At 36.2% G+C, this 22,901-nt stretch overlaps 1 protein-coding gene across 1 annotated transcript; it reads left to right on the top strand.

Annotated features, from left to right (window-relative positions):
- Positions 1 to 12,148: 12,148 nt before the first annotated feature.
- On the top strand, positions 12,149 to 22,121 carry LOC146145408 (uncharacterized). The gene is made up of 14 exons (XM_083390554.1): positions 12,149 to 12,255; positions 12,635 to 12,795; positions 13,688 to 13,835; positions 14,794 to 14,969; positions 15,736 to 15,910; positions 16,156 to 16,207; positions 16,874 to 17,039; positions 17,280 to 17,428; positions 17,559 to 17,718; positions 17,803 to 17,879; positions 18,450 to 18,585; positions 19,728 to 19,814; positions 20,942 to 21,041; positions 21,904 to 22,121. The coding sequence occupies exons 1-14, from the start codon at positions 12,195 to 12,197 to the stop codon at positions 22,119 to 22,121; spliced, it is 1,866 nt and encodes a 621-aa protein (XP_083246680.1). The 5' UTR covers positions 12,149 to 12,194.
- The last annotated feature ends 780 nt before the right edge of the window (positions 22,122 to 22,901 follow it).

The following is a 22,901-nucleotide window of genomic DNA, read 5'->3' as shown; positions in this document are numbered from 1 at the left end:
AATCTGTTCACTGGGAATTTAGCTAAAGAGCTTAGCTCATTGATATAACTGCATTCCATGAAGTCACAAAAAAAATTAAACTGCATTTAGCCTATCAACCATTAACGCATGCCAGCAAGGAATCGACCGCCAACACATGCTTACTCAAATACGTGTAATCGGCCGCATAACGGCCGCAGGTTGAACACCCTTGATTTAATGTATCTTGTAAGATATCATTCAATTTTCCGTTATATTTTGAACACCCAGCTGCGAGTCGCTTATGTTTAATATAGTTTATAACAAAGATATTTTTTTATAACAAAATTACAGTGTTACGGCCGTGCATTTATAAATTGTGCGAGACCAAAGAAATATATCGCAGGAAAATCAAACTCAGGCCTTGAGAAATCCCACATGCGGATTTAAGTGTTAAAAGTTTTAATTTTGGATTTTTCAAATTAGAAATTACTTTGGGCCGCTGGCGCAACCAAAACCCGTTTTATAGTTTCTGATGCACGTTTAAAATAGTTAGAATAACTTTAGTATTCAGGAATTGAAAGACATTTGTGTGATTTTACTCTCCTAAAATAAAACAAACTAGACGGGGGTGCGGTTGTTGTATATTTTGTCAGGGGATATATTTTCAGGGCTTAGTGTTTATTTTCAATTTTTACTTTATTTTAATTTTTTTTTTTTTTTTTTTTTTTTTTTAATATTTTGTATTGTGTACTTTATATTATATATTTTGTTTTTCATTTTCCTTAACTTGTTTCTGCAAGCAAAAACAGATATGGGCCGAAAACTTCCCCACTTAAAATATGCCTTTGATGCGAAAGGGGTTCAAATATGGCGTAGAATTTGGGGAATGATCGAAACATATATTTGATAAATAGAATTTACTTAGATAATGCATATGGCTATTTTATTAAATTTTGACCAGCTTACGTGTTTGAAAATCAAATATTATCATTCTCTTAAAGACTAAAAATGGTTTAACGCCTATGGTTTGCTATACTTTTGCAAACTTTCACTAGGTAATTTTTTACCATAGCTTGGTCCGAGCAATCACTGTTAAAACAGGCTTTAAATCTGTCGTTTCAAACAATATGAAAAACACTATTACGTGCCTAATACGCAAACTATTAAATCGAAAGTTTTGCTAGATAAGTTTAGGCCTGATGTTGGTATGCTGGTTGGAGCAAGATGCACAACAGGTGCTAACAGAGAGGCGTAGACCTCCTTAAGATTTCGCATTTAAACTTGCGGCGGTAAATACACCCTATTGACACTTAATTATTAGGCGAAGCTTATCGCGAAGTAATTGGTCGCCCCAAAAAATGCTGACGCCGCATTTAAAGCAAGCATTATAAATGTGTCGCCGATATTCTGCCTTGAACATCCCTACTCGAAATGCTTCCCTCCGTTAATTGTACGGTGGGTGAAACTTTATTCACGGCCTTACCTCTTTGTGTATTACCGCGACAATACGATGAAATACGATTTGGAGAATATTGGAAACATCGTATTTGGAGAATATTTGCTATTTGCACCTGTTCTGTATGTTACTCCAATCCAACATATCTACACACAATTATAAGTTGTGTATAATAATATAATAACTTATGGCTTTGAAGCGAAGGGGGTTCAAATATGGCGTAGATTTTGGCAAATGATCGAAACATACATTTGATCAATAAAAATTTACGTAGATAATGCTTACGGCCATGTTATCACATTTTGGTCAGCTAGCATGTTTAAAAAGTCAATATTTTCATTCTCTCTAAATGATTTAACGTCTATGGTTTGCTATACTTTTTCCAACTTTTACTGTGTAAATTTTTACCATGCCTTGGTCTGAGCAATCACTGTTGAAACAGAGTTTAAATCTGTAGTTTTGAGCAATATGCAAACACGTTTATGTGCCTAATAAGCCACGTTTTATATTGAAAGTTTTGCCAATTTAAATCCAATAAACGCAAGATTTATTTATTTATGACGCCATGTTATGACGTAGCTTTGTAACGTCGTCGTTAAGAATGCGTTAAACTTAAGCTTTTTGTTGTTGCGGCCCTTGTATAATTATATTTGCTTAGACCTGGTGTTGATATGTTTGAATGGTGCAACAATTACAACATGTGCTAACAGAGATGTGTACACTGCTTGTAGGATTCGCATTTAAATTTGCGGTGGTAAAATATTTTGTGTTGTAAGAGCAATAGGTTTTTTTACTTAGAGAGGCCTCTTTATGAAAGGCAAGTCGCATGTGCATAGTTTTACTAGGCAAGCCACTTCCAACACAAATGTTGCACGCGCGGGACAATAGGGCGCAGCAGGGATGCCAGCAGCCGCCTCGTCGCGACGCGAGCTGGACAAAGCAAGCGAATATGAACGAATTCTGTATGAAAGTTTTTCTGCTGCTAGATGGCTGTCGTTAGCTACAAAGTGCTAAAACGCAATATTTCAGGTTTTTACCCCCCAAGCAAAGGCCCCTGGGAGTGCAGCCTCATAAACTTTTACAAAGCACCTACATACCACTCTACGCCATGTCTGAAAATTTGAAGGTTCTACGATGTCTACTTTTTCTATAAAGCTTCGGACAAAACTCGGTCTGAAACAAACCATAGGAAACCATAGGAAACCATAGGAAACCAAAAAAGAACTAGACGGGGGTGCGGTTGTTGTATATTTTGTCAGGGGATATATTTTCAGGGCTTAGTGTTTATTTTCAATTTTTACTTTGTTTAATTTTTTTTTTTTTTAATTTTTTTTTTAATATTTTGTATTGTGTACTTTATATTATATATTTTGTTTTTCATTTTCCTTAACTTGTTTCTGCAAGCAAAAACAGATATGGGCCGAAAACTTCCCCACTTAAAATATGCCTTTGATGCGAAAGGGGTTCAAATATGGCGTAGAATTTGGGGAATGATCGAAACATATATTTAATAAATAGAATTTACTTAGATAATGCATATGGCTATTTTATTAAATTTTGACCAGCTTACGTGTTTGAAAATCAAATATTATCATTCTCTTAAAGACTAAAAATGGTTTAACGCCTATGGTTTGCTATACTTTTGCAAACTTTCACTAGGTAATTTTTTACCATAGCTTGGTCCGAGCAATCACTGTTAAAACAGGCTTTAAATCTGTCGTTTCAAACAATATGAAAAACACTATTACGTGCCTAATACGCACACTATTAAATCGAAAGTTTTGCTAGATAAGTTTAGGCCTGATGTTGGTATGCTGGTTGGAGCAAGATGCACAACAGGTGCTAACAGAGAGGCGTAGACTGCCTTAAGATTTCGCATTTAAACTTGCGGCGGTAAATACACCCTATTGACACTTAATTATTAGGCGAAGCTTATCGCGAAGTAATTGGTCGCCCCAAAAAATGCTGACGCCGCATTTAAAGCAAGCATTATAAATGTGTCGCCGATATTCTGCCTTGAACATCCCTACTCGAAATGCTTCCCTCCGTTAATTGTACGGTGGGTGAAACTTTATTCACGGCCTTACCTCTTTGTGTATTACCGCGACAATACGATGAAATACGATTTGGAGAATATTGGAAACATCGTATTTGGAGAATATTTGCTATTTGCACCTGTTCTGTATGTTACTCCAATCCAACATATCTACACACAATTATAAGTTGTGTATAATAATATAATAACTTATGGCTTTGAAGCGAAGGGGGTTCAAATGTGGCGTAAATTTTGGCAAATGATCGAAACATACATTTGATCAATAAAAATTTACGTAGATAATGCTTACGGCCATGTTATTACATTTTGGTCAGCTAGCATGTTTAAAAAGTCAATATTTTCATTCTCTCTAAATGATTTAACGTCTATGGTTTGCTATACTTTTTCCAACTTTTACTGTGTAAATTTTTACCATGCCTTGGTCTGAGCAATCGCTGTTGAAACAGAGTTTAAATCTGTAGTTTTGAGCAATATGCAAACACGTTTATGTGCCTAATAAGCCACGTTTTATATTGAAAGTTTTGCCAATTTAAATCCAATAAACGCAAGATTTATTTATTTATGACGCCATGTTATGACGTAGCTTTGTAACGTCGTCGTTAAGAATGCGTTAAACTTAAGCTTTTTATTGTTGCGGCCCTTGTATAATTATATTTGCTTAGACCTGGTGTTGATATGTTTGAATGGTGCAACAATTACAACATGTGCTAACAGAGATGTGTACACTGCCTGTAGGATTCGCATTTAAATTTGCGGTGGTAAAATATTTTGTGTTGTAAGAGCAATAGGTTTTTTTACTTAGAGAGGCCTCTTTATAAAAGGCAAGTCGCATGTGCATAGTTTTACTAGGCAAGCCACTTCCAACACAAATGTTGCACGCGCGGGACAATAGGGCGCAGCAGGGATGCCAGCAGCCGCCTCGTCGCGACGCGAGCTGGACAAAGCAAGCGAATATGAACGAATTCTGTATGAAAGTTTTTCTGCTGCTAGATGGCTGTCGTTAGCTACAAAGTGCTAAAACGCAATATTTCAGGTTTTTACCCCCCAAGCAAAGGCCCCTGGGAGTGCAGCCTCATAAACTTTTACAAAGCACCTACATACCACTCTACGCCATGTCTGAAAATTTGAAGGTTCTACGATGTCTACTTTTTCTATAAAGCTTCGGACAAAACTCGGTCTGAAACATACCATAGGAAACCATAGGAAACCATAGGAAACCATAGGAAACCATAGGAAACCATAGGAAACCAAAAAAGAATAACGGCAAAAACAAGATATGTCCCGAAAATAAATTTTCGGCCCATATAATAACGGCAAAAACAAGATATGTCCCGAAAATAAATTTTCGGCCCATATAAATATTATGTTCAATAGGGTTTAGCTTTTATTTCCACAACTAAATCTGAAATCCCTCACTACAAATTGAACAGCTCACTGGTCACCTAAGCTTGTAAGAAGCATTTTTCCATCTCAAAGCAGCATAATCGATTGCGCGACAAAAATGCGTTTATTTGGTTGAACTGGCAAAAGGTTTAATTTAAAAGGAGACGTGACGCCTTCGCCCAAGGTTCACCAAACTTCTAAAGCGTCAGATAATTGGGGTGCCGGATCACTGTTGAGATTTGCGATTGCGGGTAAAATACTCTTTGTCGAACTTTTTTTATTAATTTAATTAACATCGTTAAACGAAGAAAATATAACAAACCATGTAATAAAAACTGTAGTGATGCCTAAAAAATTCTAAAAAAAGGCAAACTACGCACACAATTTAAAAATGAGCATGTTTCTTAAAATAAGCACATTAGTATTTTCTAAGACACTGCACCCAAAAATAAGCACAAATCCTAAAAATAAGCACGGTAACCGTGTCTATATGCCTTGTTGGCCAAGGTCATTTTTAAAAAGGAAGGAAATTGAATTGACGTTTGTGACCACAACGATTTTGTTGCTTGGTTGTTCTATAGATTCAGACGCGAAATTTGCGGTAAGGTGTCGAACCGATAAATACCATTGTCATTGGAAAATGTATTTTCTATCATATGAAATTTTTCTTACATATTACAACCGAATTTGGACCAAGGGGGCAGTTTTAATAAAATGCGCTAAGTTACACAGGTTTTAATGCATATTATCAATACCTGTCTTGGTGTACATGTGACGTGTTAATTCTGTTCGCAATGGGATATTAACTTTAAAAAAGAACAGTGTGCCGCAGCGCACCGGTGTAAGATATGTAGATATGTAACAAAACAAACTGATTTCTGTGTATAAAACTCGTGCCAATTTGATTTGATAGAAAACCTGAAGAAAGACGTATAATATTGTTGATACTTAAAAGTCAGTCAGACCAAGAGTCGGATTGGATATCGGTAGTGCCTGTTGAACAAAAGAGAAGGTTGCCCGAAAAAGAGTTTCCAAAAACATGGAATCAAGTCAGACGACACTGATGACCGTGGAAAGCTCCCCTAATCGATTTAGGGCGGAGTGGATTTGCGCAGAAATACTCAACATTGTTGAGACTCTGTGCGTAATTTGGTTTGGAGTAAACTTTATCGTGTACGGAAAACGCAATGGCAGGTGGAAGATCACACCGCGACAACAGGATCCAAATGTGAAGTCAAGGCTAGTTTATTTCGGTACACTTTGTGCCATTGTGTTTGCACTACTTCGTCTAGTTGCTGACCAATTATGTTTTAATGTGGGTTATGGTAGACATAATATCAGTTGTGAAATTGTCAGTTATATTTCTTACGCCTTTTTTGCATTATTTTACATTAGTTACTACCTAGTTATTTGGTTCAGACTTCATAACTTGTACGAGAACATCTCTCATATACATGCAGTTAAAGTGTGGATCAAGTTTCTCAAATATTTAATGCTGGTACTTGTAATTTCTTCTTGTTCGTTGACCAGTACGATTTACGCTTATCGTGAGCATATGACAGCATCTAAAAACGGTTGCATTGTGGAGAACCCTGCGGGAGTTATACATTGGTCAATGAATGTTGGATTTGGGTTAGTTTGGCTTGGACAGGGGTTAATAATCTTCCAATTCCTCTACCCACTTCGCCTTCACTTGCGAGGCAGAAACGCAAATGAAATCCTGCGAATTGCCAAACGCTCGGCCATCATTGCAACTGTTGGTGGTGCTACAGACGCCATAAGCATGTTACTACTTAAGTTTTGCGTGCCAAACAGCAGAGTTGCCACCAATAGCGTTCCCGTGTTTGATCTTGACGTATCCATCAACTTGTTGTGTATTCTGCTTACTTTCGAATGCTGGCCACAAATAGTTACTTGCATTTTAAGGAAGAAGCCTACTAATTCCGCCGCCCGAGCCCCGGCGTTAGAAAACTTGTAATTGGGTAAGCAAATGGCAGGGGATTTGTAGCAGGAAATTTCATGACAAATATATGCACAAGGCGACGCTCTTTGAACATTTTTTTATTTTTTCGCAAAATAACTTGTTGTACATAAATATACCGTTGCTGTCAGGCATTGTTTTTATTGTAAAACTGTTGTACATATTCGTGCATGGTTAGAAATGTATTAAAACGATGGTGCCCTTTAACTGTTTTCCCATCTTTTACACCATTTTGTCGCCTGAAACATTAGTATTTAAAGCCACTGTTCGTAAATAATTTTACAATGGGTTATATTAGTGGTCGGCAATCGCCGGTCCGCGAGGAGTTTATTACCGGTCCGTAGCAGGGTTGTCAGATTAAAATTTTGTTTAAACACGGACTGTTACGTAAAAACCTGGAAAAAGTCAAAAATTGGATTGGTATGATAAAAAATCACAATTAGTATGAAGCTCTCGTGAGGTTTAAAACAACTAGTTTGCTGTGGCTCACAACATCCAAAAATGCATATTTTTATTACCGTACTAAGTAAAACTCCTAGTTTACAATATATCGCTAAATGGGCTAAAATGTCATGTGTTTTTTAATTTAAACGTGCTCACCATGAATTGCAATAGAATATATTTATGCAAACAATGTTTATAAGCAATGTTCCATAATAAAATGATTTACTGTTTTGACATTAAAGGTTACGCAAAAACGTATGCATTTTAGTTACTTTTAGGAAGTTTTAGCTTCTATAATCTTAGTTTTTGACTCTATAAAAATGACAGAAAAAAACAAAAAGCCTAATGATTTTTCTGACGTCAACCACGTTAAAAAAGGCAATATTTTTGAAATTTGTTGTCAAAACCAGGGAGTCGAACCGGAACCGAACCGGAACTTTATGAACCGGTTTTGGGTCAATTTTTTCCGAACGGTAACCGAACCCAAACCGGTTTTTGTAAGATTTTAAGGAGCCGAACCGGAACTGAACCGAATATTTTGAAATTACCTGAACCTTAACTGACCCCGAACCTGTAAACAAAAGCGGTTCGCTCCAGCATGACGTAAAAACTTCTATTTTACAGAGTCAAGTTACGCCATATTCGATTTTATAAAAAGTACGTGAATAATAAATAAATAAAACGTTATTTTTTATTTTTCAGATATTGCAATAATGATTTGCTGTTTTTTAAAAACGTCACGTAACTTACATTAAATGACTTACGATTCAAAGATTATTCTCTTCATTTATTGACCCACATTTTTAGATTTAACGCAACTTATATTATATCCGAACCGGAACTTTATGAACCGGGTTTTGAATTAACGATGGTCGAACCGGAGCTGAACCGGAACTTTTAAATTGCTCCGAACCGAAACCGGAACTGAACCGGATTTCGCAAAAATCGTTGAACCCGAACCGAACCTGGACCCGAAACGTCAAACGGTTCGACTCGCTGGTCAAAACAGCCATTCTGGCAAGCCTTGTACGTATGTCTATCCTATACTTTTTAGGTGTCGGTCTGTGATTCGTACTTTTTTATATTGCCAATATTTTTTTTTTATTGCCAATAAGACCTTTAGTTTCGTAAAATAACATAAAATATTTAAATTCGTTTACGGATCATAGGTTAAGTCGCCATACTTATAATACTAAAAAGAGCTTTTCTTAATTAATATTGCTAGATGCACGCATTTAGCCGAATTTTTGGTTCATTTAATATTCCTGTTTACTTTTAAAAATTGTTTGCTTGCGTCGCCTTAGATTTTTGAAAAACACACTATGCAAAAAATACACTGGACCAAATTTAGCAATAAAAATGCTGTTTATGCCTGTGAAACAAGTTACCAAATCAGTGGTTCTATTATTATTTTACTTGCGACGCCTTGTGATAAGTTTATTGAACTTAAGACGCCAATTTTACAGTTTTTACACTATTTGTTATCTTTAAATTTGTGCCAGGTATTTTATTGATAGAAATGAGTTGAGATACGAAACAAAAACCGTCCTTAAAAAACTAAAACGAAGATTCCGGGCGCCACAATTCGAGAATCTCTGAAAAACGCATTCAAATACTTCAAGATGAAAACATTTACATGCTGAAATACCTAGTGGTAATCCACCATAATGCCGTTACACGTTGATCCGAAATAACCAGGAGATCTATAGCACATTCATTTACAGCTCACAATGTAATAAGAACGCTTTTAAACAATGCTTCTCTCTTTTCTACTTGCAACAAATTACCAAGATAAAAACAGTTAACATATACTTAATATATACCCCAATGCCGCCAACCACGAACAGTTTACTCCTCCATTCGAAAAAAAGCAGAGAGGCAAACCGTTTGACTTTTCCGGTTCAGGTTCGGATCGGTTTTAACGATTGTTTTCGAAATACGGTTCAGTTCAGGTTTCAGTTAGAAGCAAATAAAAAGTTCCGGTTCAGCTCAGGTTCGATTTCATATTTCGGATATAATAAAAGTTGCGTTGTATCTAAAAATGATGGTCAATAAATGTTGCAAACAATTATTGTTAAACTGTAACTCGAATTAAATCTAAGTTTCGAGACGTATTGAGAAGCAAGCAGCTCGAGCATTATTAAAATATCTGAAAATTGAAAAAGAAACGTTTTATTTAATAAATTTTCATCAAATCTCTAACATGGCATATCTCTGTAAAATCCAGTTGTGACGTCATGTTGGAGTAAAACGCACTTTTAAAAGGGCTGAGTTCGGTTCAGGTACTTTTAAAATAGTTGGTTCAGTTCCGGTTCGGCACCTTAAAATATTACAAAAAACAGCTCAGGTTTGGTTACGGTTCCGGAAAAAATCGCCCAAAACCGCTTCATAAAAGTCAGGTTCGGGTTCGCTTCGACTTCCTGGAAAAACGTGTTGAATTGGGACACACAATAAGACCTAAAAAGCAAAAATACCGAAAGCAGAAAAATCTATAAAACCATAGTATTAAGACCAACGACACAATACGGCTTAATACGCACTAATATCCCGTACAGCATAAGATCAAAATCGTCTGAATAAGGCCTAAATCTGTCGGAATAAGGTCTAAATTCATCGGAATATGGCCTAAATTCATCGGAATGAAGCCTAAATTCATCGGAATTAGTCCTAAATTCATCGGAATAAAGACTAAATTCATCGGAATTAGTCCTAAATTCATCGGAATATGGCCAAAATTCATCGGAATAAAGCCTAAATTCATCGGAATTAGTCCTAAATTCATCGGAATTAGTCCTAAATTCATCGAAATATGGCCTAAATTCATCGGAATTAGTCCTAAATTCATCGGAATTAGTCCTAAATTCATCGGAATAATGACTAAATTCATCGGAATAAGGCCTAAATTCATTGGAATATATCCTTAATTCATTGGGATATATCCTAAATTCATCTGAATAAGGCCTAAATTCATCGAAAGAAGACATAAATGGCCAGAATAACGCCCGAAACTGTGGGTGAAGGGTATGGGACGATCGGGGGCCATCGGTCTGGCATCGGCCGTTTTGGTGCCAAGGTTTGAACGCCATAGTCTGACCGGCGCCTTCAGGGCCGCTGTTTTGGCAACGGATTATTGGTCCTGTTTGGGGTTATTGGTGGGAAATGGGTGGGGTTAGAAAATGAGTGTTGAAATTATTAGGGGAGTTAGTGATGTACTTAGGGGTGGGGTTTAGGGTTAGTTAAAGTGTTGTTTAGGCCTGATCCTGACCTTTTAGGTCTTATTCCGACAGATTTATGACTTATTCCGATTTAGATGGTAGTAACACCATTAGGTATTAGTTCTATTTTGGCCTTATTCCGAATTGTGTTTTATTCTGACGTTGGTGTTGTTCTTATCTCGGTCTTATGGCTGGAGTCTGTTGAATTACAAAACAATTTTTGACTTATCGGGTGTTTGAAAAATGCTTTAACTACACCTAAAATAAAAAAAATAATGCCATGTTAAAAGCTATATTTAAGCACACACGACGCATATGTCAATAGATTTTTTCAGACATTTCGTGTTAATCAGGCAGTCGAACCGCATAACAGTTTCCGGTTATGGTGAACATATATTTTTTTCAGGAACCGTATTTCAATAACAATTCAGAGTGACATTTTTGCAGTATACGTCGATCAACAATCTCGGGTTTCCTAAGGTAACCTGTTTTAAACACCTCTTTATGACGTAACTAGAACGTCGTTTATAAAATGTTTCATGCCTTTCGGTAAAAAATGTTTAATTACTCCGTAAAGAAAATTATTCTACGTTTAGCCATATACGTAACTTTCAGAATAATTTTATTTTTTATAATTAAAACATTGTCGTAATAACCCAACGTAACTAAACAGAAAATTGACTTTTAAAATCTCTAAAAACAATAAAAAAGTCAACTTTTAGTTTAACGACCATGCAATATTTTTCATCGTTTTTTCGCAATGTTAGCCTACTTACGTCATTATTGTTACCGGAGATATACGACATATACAGCTAATTTATTATTAAAATCTCTAAACAATAGAAATTCAACTTTTGGTTTCACGACCATGCACTATTTTTCATCGTTTTCGCGATGCTACTTATATCATTTTTGTCACCGGAGGGATACGATTTATATCCCTGCTGTATATTTCATGCTGTGTTTAAACAGCCTAAATAATTAGGTTAACATTTATCCTTAGCACACTTTTATACATTGATAAATCATTGTAGTTTTTGTCGAAACCCATCAATTGCTGATTATGAAACTGACAACCCTCAACTAATCAGCAATCAACTAAGCAGGACTTTTTAAATAAATCATCGCGTGTTTGTCAATTTATTTACGTATAACTGTTTTTTTTTTTTTTTTCCAAAGAATGTAATTGGAACCTATTTTTGTTAAACCTTTAAAAGAATCCTCTTTATACTGTGCGCTTTGCACGTATCACATCTAAGCACGGCTTTTTGTAAATAATAACCTTTGTAAAGCGCTTCAAAGCTATATTTAGAATTCGTCAATATGAGAAATTAAACTCGCCTATTCACCTTCAGCAGATTTGTATATGCCTTATTTTTATATATCGCGTCAATACACAGTGAAGGCATGAATGATAGGCTGCGCGATCGACTGCCTTCCTTTTATGCAAAATGGTGCTAACTATAGTTGGAGGTAAAGTATAAACACATCTATAGGTGAATGACTAAACTTAAGCGAGCAGTTAATCTTGCTATATATCTCAAGCTACTTTGCGCAGTATAGCTGCTATTGTATTTTTAACAAATACTCCTAAAAACGGAATAAATCGTGGGCTGTGTAAACGCTTGTTCACGGCAAAATATCCGTTTCAGTTGGTTTTACAAAAAAAACTTAATTCAAGGGCTTAAGTCGCTGATTATGATTTCTCCTCTTATATTACTGTTTTGGATTTCCTTCGTTGGCCAGCTCGTTCAAACTGGTAAGTTAAATCTCGCTTAGTTTTGTTATTTGGAAATTCGTAAAAAAAAAACAGGTATCGACCTCAAAACGGCAATATGACGATTGTTTAAAAGGCAAACTCGATGTAAGGTTGCATTTGACAGTTTTTCATCTTGCTGAACTATATTATGTTTAGTTCTTGGTTTGTTTGGGCCCGTTGGTTATCGCCCTGTAAGCACAATACAACGTAACGCGACTTGTCTGCCTTCATAATTGCCAACGTTTGTTTTTGCGTGCTGCTAATTTCGTCAAACAGTTATTTTTTACGAATGACCTATGTTTACTCTTTTGTGTACTGAATCAAACATAAAACGGATCAACTGACCGGACCAGCATTAAGTTAGTTATATTACTTACAGGCGGGCAATCGAATTGTTACGAAAACGACAGACGCGGCGAGACTAAGATATTTCGCGTCACAAGCGACGGAAAAAGAGTTTTCAACTTTACTTCAAAGCTGTACAAGCAGGTTTCTGTTGCCCCAGTATATGGCAGTCTAGGTGCGACCAGCTACTGCGACGTAAGTCTACCAAAGTAAAGTTTGTAAGCCCTATTACAGTGGTTCTCAATGAGAGATTGTTAAGAATCAGATTTTGCTCAACTTGTACAACTTTTTGCTAAGATTAGTGTGGAAAAAATCTTATTAAAACTTCCTACGTTGTGCAGTGTTGATGTGTGTTGGACCAGTTCCGTTAATTGTGACATTCTCGATTTTACCTAAGGAAAAATCTTGTAGGGGTGCCGCAATCTATTTATTATTTCTGAGGGGTGCCGCAAGCCATAAAAGTTTGAGAACCACTGCCCTAACAACATACTCCAACGCATTTATTTTTGGAAATGTTGTTTTCGCCTTTGCCTTTATATTGACACGTACAAGCAAAAGTTATTTAAGGGCCCATGTTAAGCTCAAGCCGTCAACAGGCTTTTATTTCAATGGAATTTGATTAGCAATGAATTATATTGTTATAACAACTGCTTTTCAGTAATGGCCAAAGTTTGTTCGATATTATAGCCACTGAATACTGAAGAGTAATGATTGTAGGTTCTTAAATTACTGCCGTAGTATCTCAGTATTATTTTAAATTAATTATTGTTTCCTGTCAGTTTTTGAAAAAACAGAATTGAAACTTGGGACACAATTTTACAAGAGGCCTAAAACCAATTACCAACGACAACTTTTACTTATTTCAAAAAGTTTAATATGTCAACTTAAACATTATAAAACATTTGGGCAACAGAAAATTAAGGCAATCTATGAGTTTTTAGTTTTGTTTTACAAACTATAAGTGGCAAACTTATTAGTAAAGAATGTTTATATGCACCCCAAATCATCGAACTCAAAATACTATATTTAAAAATTCAATTTTTATTCTGTAGTCTAAATGCAAGTATAGCTAATCTTCATAAAACAGGTCTTCGACGACAGCGGTACAACATTAGGCAGATACGTGGAAGACGGACTCAGCACTGGTGTGATAAGGGCGCACGGTAGCTTTATCTCAATCGTGTGTCACAACGCTGGAATCGATTCCAGCACATTTCTTCTCAAATGCAGCGGATGTAAGTAAACATTGCACTGTTGAATATGGATGTCCGATACTTGACATTTTAACCCGATACCGATACCCGATATTTTGGACAAAAAGTATCGCGATCCGATCCGATATCAAATGACGTCGTTATAATGCTCGAACGAGCAAAAAGGATGAAATTACACCGTTTAAATATCATGTTTTCCAGGTTAATATGTCAATTTGTAAGTGTTACTATAGGTTAGTTACATCCAGCTGTTAATAAATATGCTGTTGCTACCAGGCATAGTATATTTAAAACAGTTTCCGGCGATTTAAATCGGAGAGACCGCGGCAAAGTGTCTTCTCTGCGACACCCTTTTAAATATCTAGCTGTTAACTTATATTAGTTGATAAATTTGTGTTTCAAGACAAAAATCGCATATTCCAGGTCGGAACGGCATCGTTACCGCCATACTATCGGACGAGTAGCGATAATACCACTTGACATCGGGTATCGGCTCCGATCCGATATTACATAAAACCCTAATTGTGGTCCCACAAAGAAAGCCTCGTACACCCTATACAACCGAATGTTTTTTGTTTTTTTAATAATATTAGATAACCATGCTGTAATGACATCGGTCGCTGAGATCTTATTAAAGTGCAGTATTTAAACAACTTGATTTAACTTGAGTCATTTGGGTAAAATAAACTAATTTTATTTATAAAATTGGTTAATAGAGGTAAAAATCTGCTTTTTATTTGTTTACTTTTTAGTATCTTTTACGCGAAATGATGCTTGGAAATGGATAAATTTACTCATTTAAAAAGTTCCACCAAAGTGATGCCAATACCATGACTTGGTATTGATTTAGTATGATAATGACTTGGATTGAGACTTGACTTAAAATTGGTTGAAAATTGGACTTTTCACAGGGACTTGATTCTTTAAAAAATGCCTTGTTTACAACACGTTTGAATAACTTTTCGAACTCAATTCGCAGACAACGTCAGTGCATCAACTCGCGGCATTGCGACGAAAAACCTAGTCTACATGGAAGCCTATCCGAAAGACACGTCGAGCGAATGGACGATTAAGGCGGACACTTTCTGTCGCTACACCATTACGGTAGCCCACCTCGTGCTACGCCCATGCGACCTGCTGTTTGTACGTCAGAAGGTTTTATCTTTTGGTGTTTCCAGTCATAATTTTTTCGTAAAAAACGGCTGTCAGCTTGTTACCATTTTTTAGTGCGAATGTATGGTCGTATATGTTTTAAAATTTAAATTTTAGGCACAAAAGGCTGCTTAAAGTATGCTATAGAGTTTAAAGAGGTAGCCTTATGACTGTTGGGCAACGACCTGATAGGCTTATTGCTCTGTTGGCGACTATTTGAGGGTATAATTTTGAAGTTATTTGCGTATAACACTAAAAAAAAAGTGTGGCAAATTTTGCATGTTTTCATCGATAAACAGCATTTCCTTCGGCAATTAGTCTGAATTCTGTTCATTTGGGATATAATGTTAAATATTCGTGAATTCATCACTTTTTAGAGTTAGTCAGGGGTTCTTAAACCTTTTTATTTTTTTTGCTTTGCGTGGGCCACGGGAGACCAGAAAAAGACGTCATAAATTGACGTCACAATACAAACAGACTTCATAAATCTGTTGATTTCGGTCCAAAAACATGAAAGCGAAATGAGTCGAAAGACAGTACAAAACCGTTTTATTTTTAATTAAACTGTTTTCTGTGAAAATTTGAATACATTTTAGAAATACACTAATATTTCAATTAGGCTTTCATGGACCCCCTAAATCTAATTCACGGGCCCCCAAGGGGACCCCAGTTTAAGAATCCCTGAGTTGGACACATGATCATAATGTGTATGTTGCTCTGTATCATGCCACGTGTTTAGCTGAACAACTATATTTTTCAATGCACATAGATACAGACTGACGACGAGTTTGGTGAAACCGGTATGTGGCAGACTACCAACTCATCCTTTCAAATTCGCACCAGCGGCCGCAACGTTAGAATACAACTCCAGGCCTACGGTGAAAACGCGCCTTTATCTGGCAGCAGCGTATTGGGATTTTTAATTAGGAGTATTGAAAATAAAGGTGAGGTTTAACGCCGTATTACACTGCGATGGCACCAAAACACTAATAAAACAGCTATATTTGTGCTGCATTGCACGTTATTTTTACAACAAAAACGACTTCTAAACTTGAACATATACTTGCTTTAATAAACCATCGACTTAAATAAACCACATAAATAATTAATCTCGAAGCACATTCAACGTTTTTTCTATTCCAACATTTTCGTAAGCATTTAAAAATAAAAAGCTGTACATTTTTTTTAGATTGCCTCGACAAAGAATCAAAGATTAGTTGCAACGAGATTGTGGACATAACGTAAGTTTGCATCAGTAAAATATCTTTATTACTGAACGATTGATCAGGCTGCAGACTAATCATCAGGTGTTTTGAAATACAATAGTCCAGTATACCCTAGAACAGTGCTTCTCAACCTTTTTAGCTTACGGACCGGCAAATTTTCAAAACAAATTTTGCGGACCGGTGGACCTTAAAATAATCAAAAATCAACCCAAAGTGTAATTACGACAAAAGTATGCAACTTAAAAGCAAAGAATGGAAACTTCAATTTAATGAGCAATTTGCTGCTGTTTTTGATATCTTACGTATTACACGTGGTTCTATTGAAGTTTTTGGTCTTAAAGTTTAAGACTTAAACGAATTGTAGCCCACTTTTAAACAGTTAGGCACAACACTTGCAGCAACGTGACGTACGACAAAGTCGACATTAACTTTATGTTATGTCACAATGCTGCATGCGGAACTGGCTAAGTTCAAATTTTGATGGTCAAGCTTTCAACATCTTGGATTTTGCAATTAAGATATAAAATTGTACTATATTTGGCGGACCGGCAGGAAAGTAGCCGCGGGCCGGCACCGGTCCGCGGACAGGCGGTTGAGAACCACTGCCCTAGAAAGTTATAAATTTGGTATGAATTCCTGACCCAGTAACACACCGTCGCAATTCTGGTCTGTTATTAACAGTCTGGGAGATGACGTGTTATCTATCATTGGCGCGTCGCCACTCAATTTTCTTTTCCTCTCAAGTCGACAAAAGGACGATTTTGATTCCGTTGAACCACATTGCAGAACTCAAGAAAACAGTTCCAGTTTTCGTTTTCCCATTTCACAATGTTTCGCTTACATAGAGGTATAATATAAACGCTTGAACAGCTGTAAATATTTTTGGTTGGCCAATATGTGTTGCAAGTGTAATTTAGGCGATAAATAATAATAACTCCTTACGGTTCATTTACATCACCCAGTATCATTTTGATATGCTATTTTGACGCCAATTTAAGTATTTAAGCCATGTTACTTTAAACATGACCATTGATCTGACACGTACCGTCAATATAAAAACATGTAAAGGTTTATTTTACGTTCTCAGATAGTCAATGACAAATACAAGATGACCTACATCGTAGGCAAGCACAAGCTCGATAAAAGATTAACCAAACCATTCAAGTATGCCAACATTACTTGTCTAATTACGGCAAAACACTTTTGGACTGCTAACAAGCACAATCCTAAGCTTGGGTAAGGTAAAGTTAGATTTTATAAAAGCAACAGCATAGGTTTTGTAAACAAAAACATCATTTGCTTGTCAAAATTTGGACAATTTTCTAGTTGTCGCCGCTTCTCTGTCAAGCTATCATTTTATGTGTAGAAATTACTTCGGAGGCCGTAGCCAGTCGGAAAGGTTGCCCCTTACCTTGCTGATCAGTTATGCAAGAGAAATAAACCGTTTGGAAACGACAAAAGCCAAGATCTACGTTGACGTCGAACTGCCAAACACCACGCTCGCTATAAACTTTATTACAATAAAAGTATTTTTATGAGAGTGCTTCTTATGGGGGTTCTGCTAAAATGATTTTAAAGTTTAACACAAACTCTTATCAGCTCTTTTGCAGGTTACCCGATGCTGGTTGGCACTTAAAGGCGCTACAAAAATCCCACTAGATTTGAAAGACAGCGAATTGAAAACTGGGTAAGATATGAACGGTTACCAAACTGTTCCAAATAATAATCGCCTAAATGAAGCTAAAATAAAAAAATATCGAATCCGTATATAATCTAAAGTCTGATAAACTTTAAACCAAATCGCCTTCTTAGAAAGCTTACCATATGTTGTATATGATGTTTTGGATTTCTTTCTTTTGATAATAACAAAGTTAATATTTTTTTGAGATTCAACTTACATATATGCAGCCCACGAACGCCAGTCCTTGAGTTATCCGGGCCTTCCAGTCACCCCTGACGCATTGTTAAACATTTAATGCAAATAGTGTTTTCGGGAGTGGCAACGATTTTATTTGAGATTTGTTTAACCGATAGTTAGACGACACTGAAACTCAGCTGTAAAATTGATTAGGAATATATACGTTTTTAACCGAATCTTTTTTATATCCTTATCGTACTTTATTTCGGTTCTATTTGTGTTTTTAAAGTTATCGTTATTTTTTGTCTTGATTAATATTATTATTTATATATTATTTTTATTGTTCGTTTATTGTTAAGCCCGTGTAACCTTTTACTTTCACATTTACCCTAATTTTAGGGATGAAACGACAAAACAGGATAAGCAGCCTAACCAAACCTATTTTGTCTTAAACTACACCACTTTACGGACATTCATGCACGAAACTGTGTTAAAAGTTCAATGCAGCGTTGCCGTTCAGAATCAAAACACACAGGTAAGGTTAAGTATTTAAGAAGTCTCGATGTCACCTATAGTTTTGTATTGATCTAGTTCAGGGGTTCTTAAACTGGGGTCCATGGACCCCCTGGGGGTCCGTGAACTAGCTTTAGGGGGTTCATGAAGGCGTAATTAAAGAACTAGTGTATACTTAAAGTAATTAATGTTTAAAAGAAAACACTTTAATTAAAAATTAAACGGTTTTGCACTGAATGTATAGTTAGACTCCGTTTAACTTTCACATTTTTCGGACCGAAATAACAGAGTCATGAAGTCTATTTGTATTTGTATTGTGACGTCAATTTATGACGTCATTTTGGAGCATTTCTTGTCTACCGGGGTCCATGCAAAACAAAAAAAAAATTTAGGGGTCCGCGGTAAAAAAAGTTTAAGAACCCCTGGTCTAGTTGATAAATTTGTGATTTGTATAGATCTAGTTTGAAAGCATAATAATGCAATACCCGAAGTTGTTTTATTGGTGTTAAGTGAAAAAAAAAAAGTTATATTTTGTTAGACTATTTATCCGAATTCATGATTCTAATACAATCCAAGCCAGTGGTTCCGAACTTTTTTAAGCCTATGGCACCCTATATAAAACAAGTAAAGTTCACGACACCCTTAGTACCATTCTCGCAAGTGATAATGTCACAAAAAATCGAGTTAACATAGCACATCAACTGTACAAAACATTATTGATTAAGATTCGATGCAATCGTACACCAAAAACTGTATTAGAAGCTTATCAAATAACACAAAAACGAATCCAGAAAAAAGCACATTATCTCTTTGCGCACTTCGTTGTAAGCAGCAACCAATATCGTCGTTGTGTTTACTGCTGATAGGTGGACGCAGCAAAATTTTGCGTTAACAGTTTAACTTTTAAGAAAAGGCGCCCACGGTTCTATGTAGCCTAAATGTTAAAGGGAGGCGATACGTTAAACTTCAAAAGAGGGCTTTGTATGGAGTTTGTGGTGAATTTACATCTAGTGAAGATCGATCAAAAATCTTTTTGTTTCTGATATTGTATTTTTTCATCATATAACTATATGTTTGTCGTTGATCAATAAACTACTGTGAACGTACTTAAATCATGAAACACAACCTGAACTGTTGTTCTACTTCCTTCGTTGACCTTTCAAGGCATTTTCAACATCTGTTAATGAAAACGAGACAATCACCCTTACATCCAAAGATCTCTCCGTTATTCCTGGGACTTCTTGCGCCACGGTAAGACAATTAGTTATTACTAGGGCGATCATATTTAAACCTAAAACGGAAAAAAATTGACATTTTAAATTAAAAGTTAGACAAATTTTGACCTACAAATAGTTTTTTGACAAAATGTTGACTCTTTTTGCCAAGTTTAAACATAATCGCCCTTATATAATTATTATTTATCTATGTTTAATGCAGTAAATGAATCGCAGATTAAATACTATTTTGAGTGCGTCTCTGACCATGATCAGTGACAAACTTTTTTCACAATGCATCCAAAAGCACAAACTATTTACAATATAAGACCAACGGAAGTAGGTGTCTCTACGAGAAACCAGCAAATCACGCTTCAGGAAACATGCTATAGGGCAGCGGTTCTCAATCAGTGGGCTATGGCTCACTGGTGGGCCATAAGAACATTTAAGGTGGGCCACAGACCAATTTAAAAAAGCTAGATTTGGTTTCGTTTGTGTCACTATATTTAATTTAACAGAAAATAATTTAACAGAAATAATGGCTTGGGGAGGAATAAAAAAGGAATGTAAATTTATTGTTCAGCCTCTATCACACTAATGCACGGTTGAATAAATGATATGTTTTGAAATATGTTCTGCTGTGTTTCGTTCTTAACCTTTTTTTTTGTTTTTTTCTTCTATAAAACTATTGGGCCATAGAATTTTTTTGCAACGTAAATGGGCCACGAAAGAAAAAAGGTTGAGAACCACTGCTATAGGGGAAAAAAACTAGCAATGACGTCCCAAAATACGTCATCGGGGAAGTCTAAAACAAGTAACACAGGAAAACTAGGGTAACGTTTGATGTTATGCAGAAGATAAAATTTGAATTTTATTTCAATTACCGGTATATTTAAGGAGATGGCCATATGGCCTGGGGAATTTTTTACCAGTACGGCGTACCAACCGGATTTTTTCTACAAGAACTCCGTTTTTTAGCGCTCCGGCGCACTTTTACCAGTGATCATAACTTTGAAAAGAACGATCCTTGCTTTACAGGGGGTTTCACGTGTACTAAATAGCCAAAAAAGCAAAATCAGGCATTTCGAGGCTTGATTAGAAAATGTGATCCCAACGCATTACTGCCGCACCAAATATAAATCAAGAAATTTTCTTTATTCACAGACCTCGCCGAAATGCACACTTTTGTGCGCAACTACGTTTAAGGTTCGCAGTTGTATATGCGTTGGAAACAAGACATCAGACGATAGAAAAGAGTGTCCTGGTAAACAAAAATAAATATAGCTATATTTTCACATTCTTAAACGTTCATTAGGCCAATATACCTTCTTATTGTCGTGTTTTTTTTTAACTAACAGCCTAGGAGGTAATGTACATAACAGAATCAGAATCGTTTTATTTTTGTTAGTATCCCTTTTTTAGGTAAAAATAGGTCATTAGAAATAGATTATTAACTGATTTGTGTCATTTGGGGTTTGTATAACCACCAACGAAACGTTCCAGCTCATTCGGCCTGGGAAAAGCCGCCATTTTGGATTTCTAAAATGGTCGTTAGGGTCATAGTAGGTCAATTTAACAGGCCATGTAACCTATGGTTTCAGACTTTTAAAACTAAATTAAATTGCGTAGAACAAGTCACTATAAGAAAAATGATGCATGTATTTTGCTCAAATGCCTTACTTTCGGAGATAAGGCCTTTTTCGTAATGTCACTACTCACTACGTGCTTATTTAAACGTAACATAAATATTAAATTAGTTGTAGGACCAATTTCTTGCGTGTTTCCTTTGATATGACTTCCAGTAAAGTTTCAGTGCAATTTGTTGTTTATTGAATTGTAGCCTACTAGCTGTTTATTGTCTAATCATTAGACTCTAATGCTTTCAGCATTTTTTGCGAAATAATTTAAGTGAAACAATAGAAAATTTGGCTTTTGTTGGAAAACGGGACTTGACGAAAAAGTACACTTGGCTTGGACTATAGTTATTTTACGATTAGTTGACTGGGACTTTTACAACACTGCTGTTGATTAGGAAATTATTTGTCGTTAGGAAATATCTCGGCTTCGAAACAAACGAACATCGCACCTCTAGGCTAACGCAGTTTAAAAAAACGTATTGTGTTTAGAAACTGAAACAACAACCGAGACAAGCAGCACGGAAAACCAGCAAGTGTCTTCGGCCGCTTTAACTTGGGTCCCAGCAGTTGTGACAGCCTTCGTTATTATCGTCTTGGCTGCCCTCGCTATTGCTCTGGTCTTTAAAAAGACCGAACGCTGCTGTTTTAAAGGCGAAGACGCGTTGGTGAAGGAAAAATACTGGACGACGCACCTGCAGTGGTCGTAAGGTTGCTGGCCTTTTGGTGATTTTTAATGGGCCGCGAGCTATTAATTATTGTTTCAGGTTTATCATGTATTTGTGGAGCGCTTGATGGCCGTACAATTTATTGCAAACGTTATTTAAAAATTGTTTTTTTTGCTTATTGTTACATGACAGGGCCTCCAGGCAATGTCCCTTTAAACCAGTGCTCCACAATCGGTGTGCCGCGGCACACTAATGGGCCGTGGGACCATGCCCGGTGTGCCGCGACGTCCCTGGGGGTGTTTAGCCTATTTACTTTTTTTAAGGGTATAGTTTTCAGTTTTTAAAAAAAATAAGAGATTAACACGAAAATTGTAGCCCACATTTACAAACTTTACACCAGCGTAAGTGTTATCTTATATATAAGCTCGAAAACCATGAAATATTATTGTAAATTTATTGTCGTCATTTGCGATTGTTTAAATAAATCGTGAGAAAAATTCAAAGCACGATTGTCAGGTTTTATTTTTTGAATATGATATTAGGAGCCCTCAATGTTCTTTGTGTAGCTTATTCTTATGGGTGAAATTTTCAGGACTCGGTCCGGCTAGAGATATTTTAGAAAGAGAGTAAAAACCACAAAATCAGAAGAAAAGTGAATGTAATTCGTCAATCTATATCGGCTCCTTTGGTCCGTTTAATGATGGATCGTTCCCTTTTTTTCTGGACTACCTATAATATTTACGGTGAGCCGCCGAATTGGTTTATCTCTGTTGGCGTGCCGCAAGTAAAGAAAGGTTGCGGAGCACTGCTTTAAACTACCAT

Source organism: Ascidiella aspersa, chromosome 5, assembly GCF_963924565.1.
Source record: "Ascidiella aspersa chromosome 5, kaAscAspe10.2, whole genome shotgun sequence".
NCBI classification, from domain to species: Eukaryota; Metazoa; Chordata; class Ascidiacea; order Phlebobranchia; family Ascidiidae; genus Ascidiella; species Ascidiella aspersa.
Note: the sequence above shows the minus strand (reverse complement) of the source record. Positions and strands in the feature narration are given on the sequence as shown.

Excerpts from the sequence above, each read along its gene's own strand:
- LOC146145408 (XM_083390554.1), top strand. The coding sequence starts at position 12,195 with ATGATTTCTCCTCTTATATTACTGTTTTGGATTTCCTTCGTTGGCCAG. Across the intron at positions 12,256-12,634 it reads TGGCCAGCTCGTTCAAACTG|GCGGGCAATCGAATTGTTAC; the intron begins GTAAGTTAAATC and ends TATTACTTACAG. Across the intron at positions 14,970-15,735 it reads TGCTGTTTGTACGTCAGAAG|ATACAGACTGACGACGAGTT; the intron begins GTTTTATCTTTT and ends CAATGCACATAG.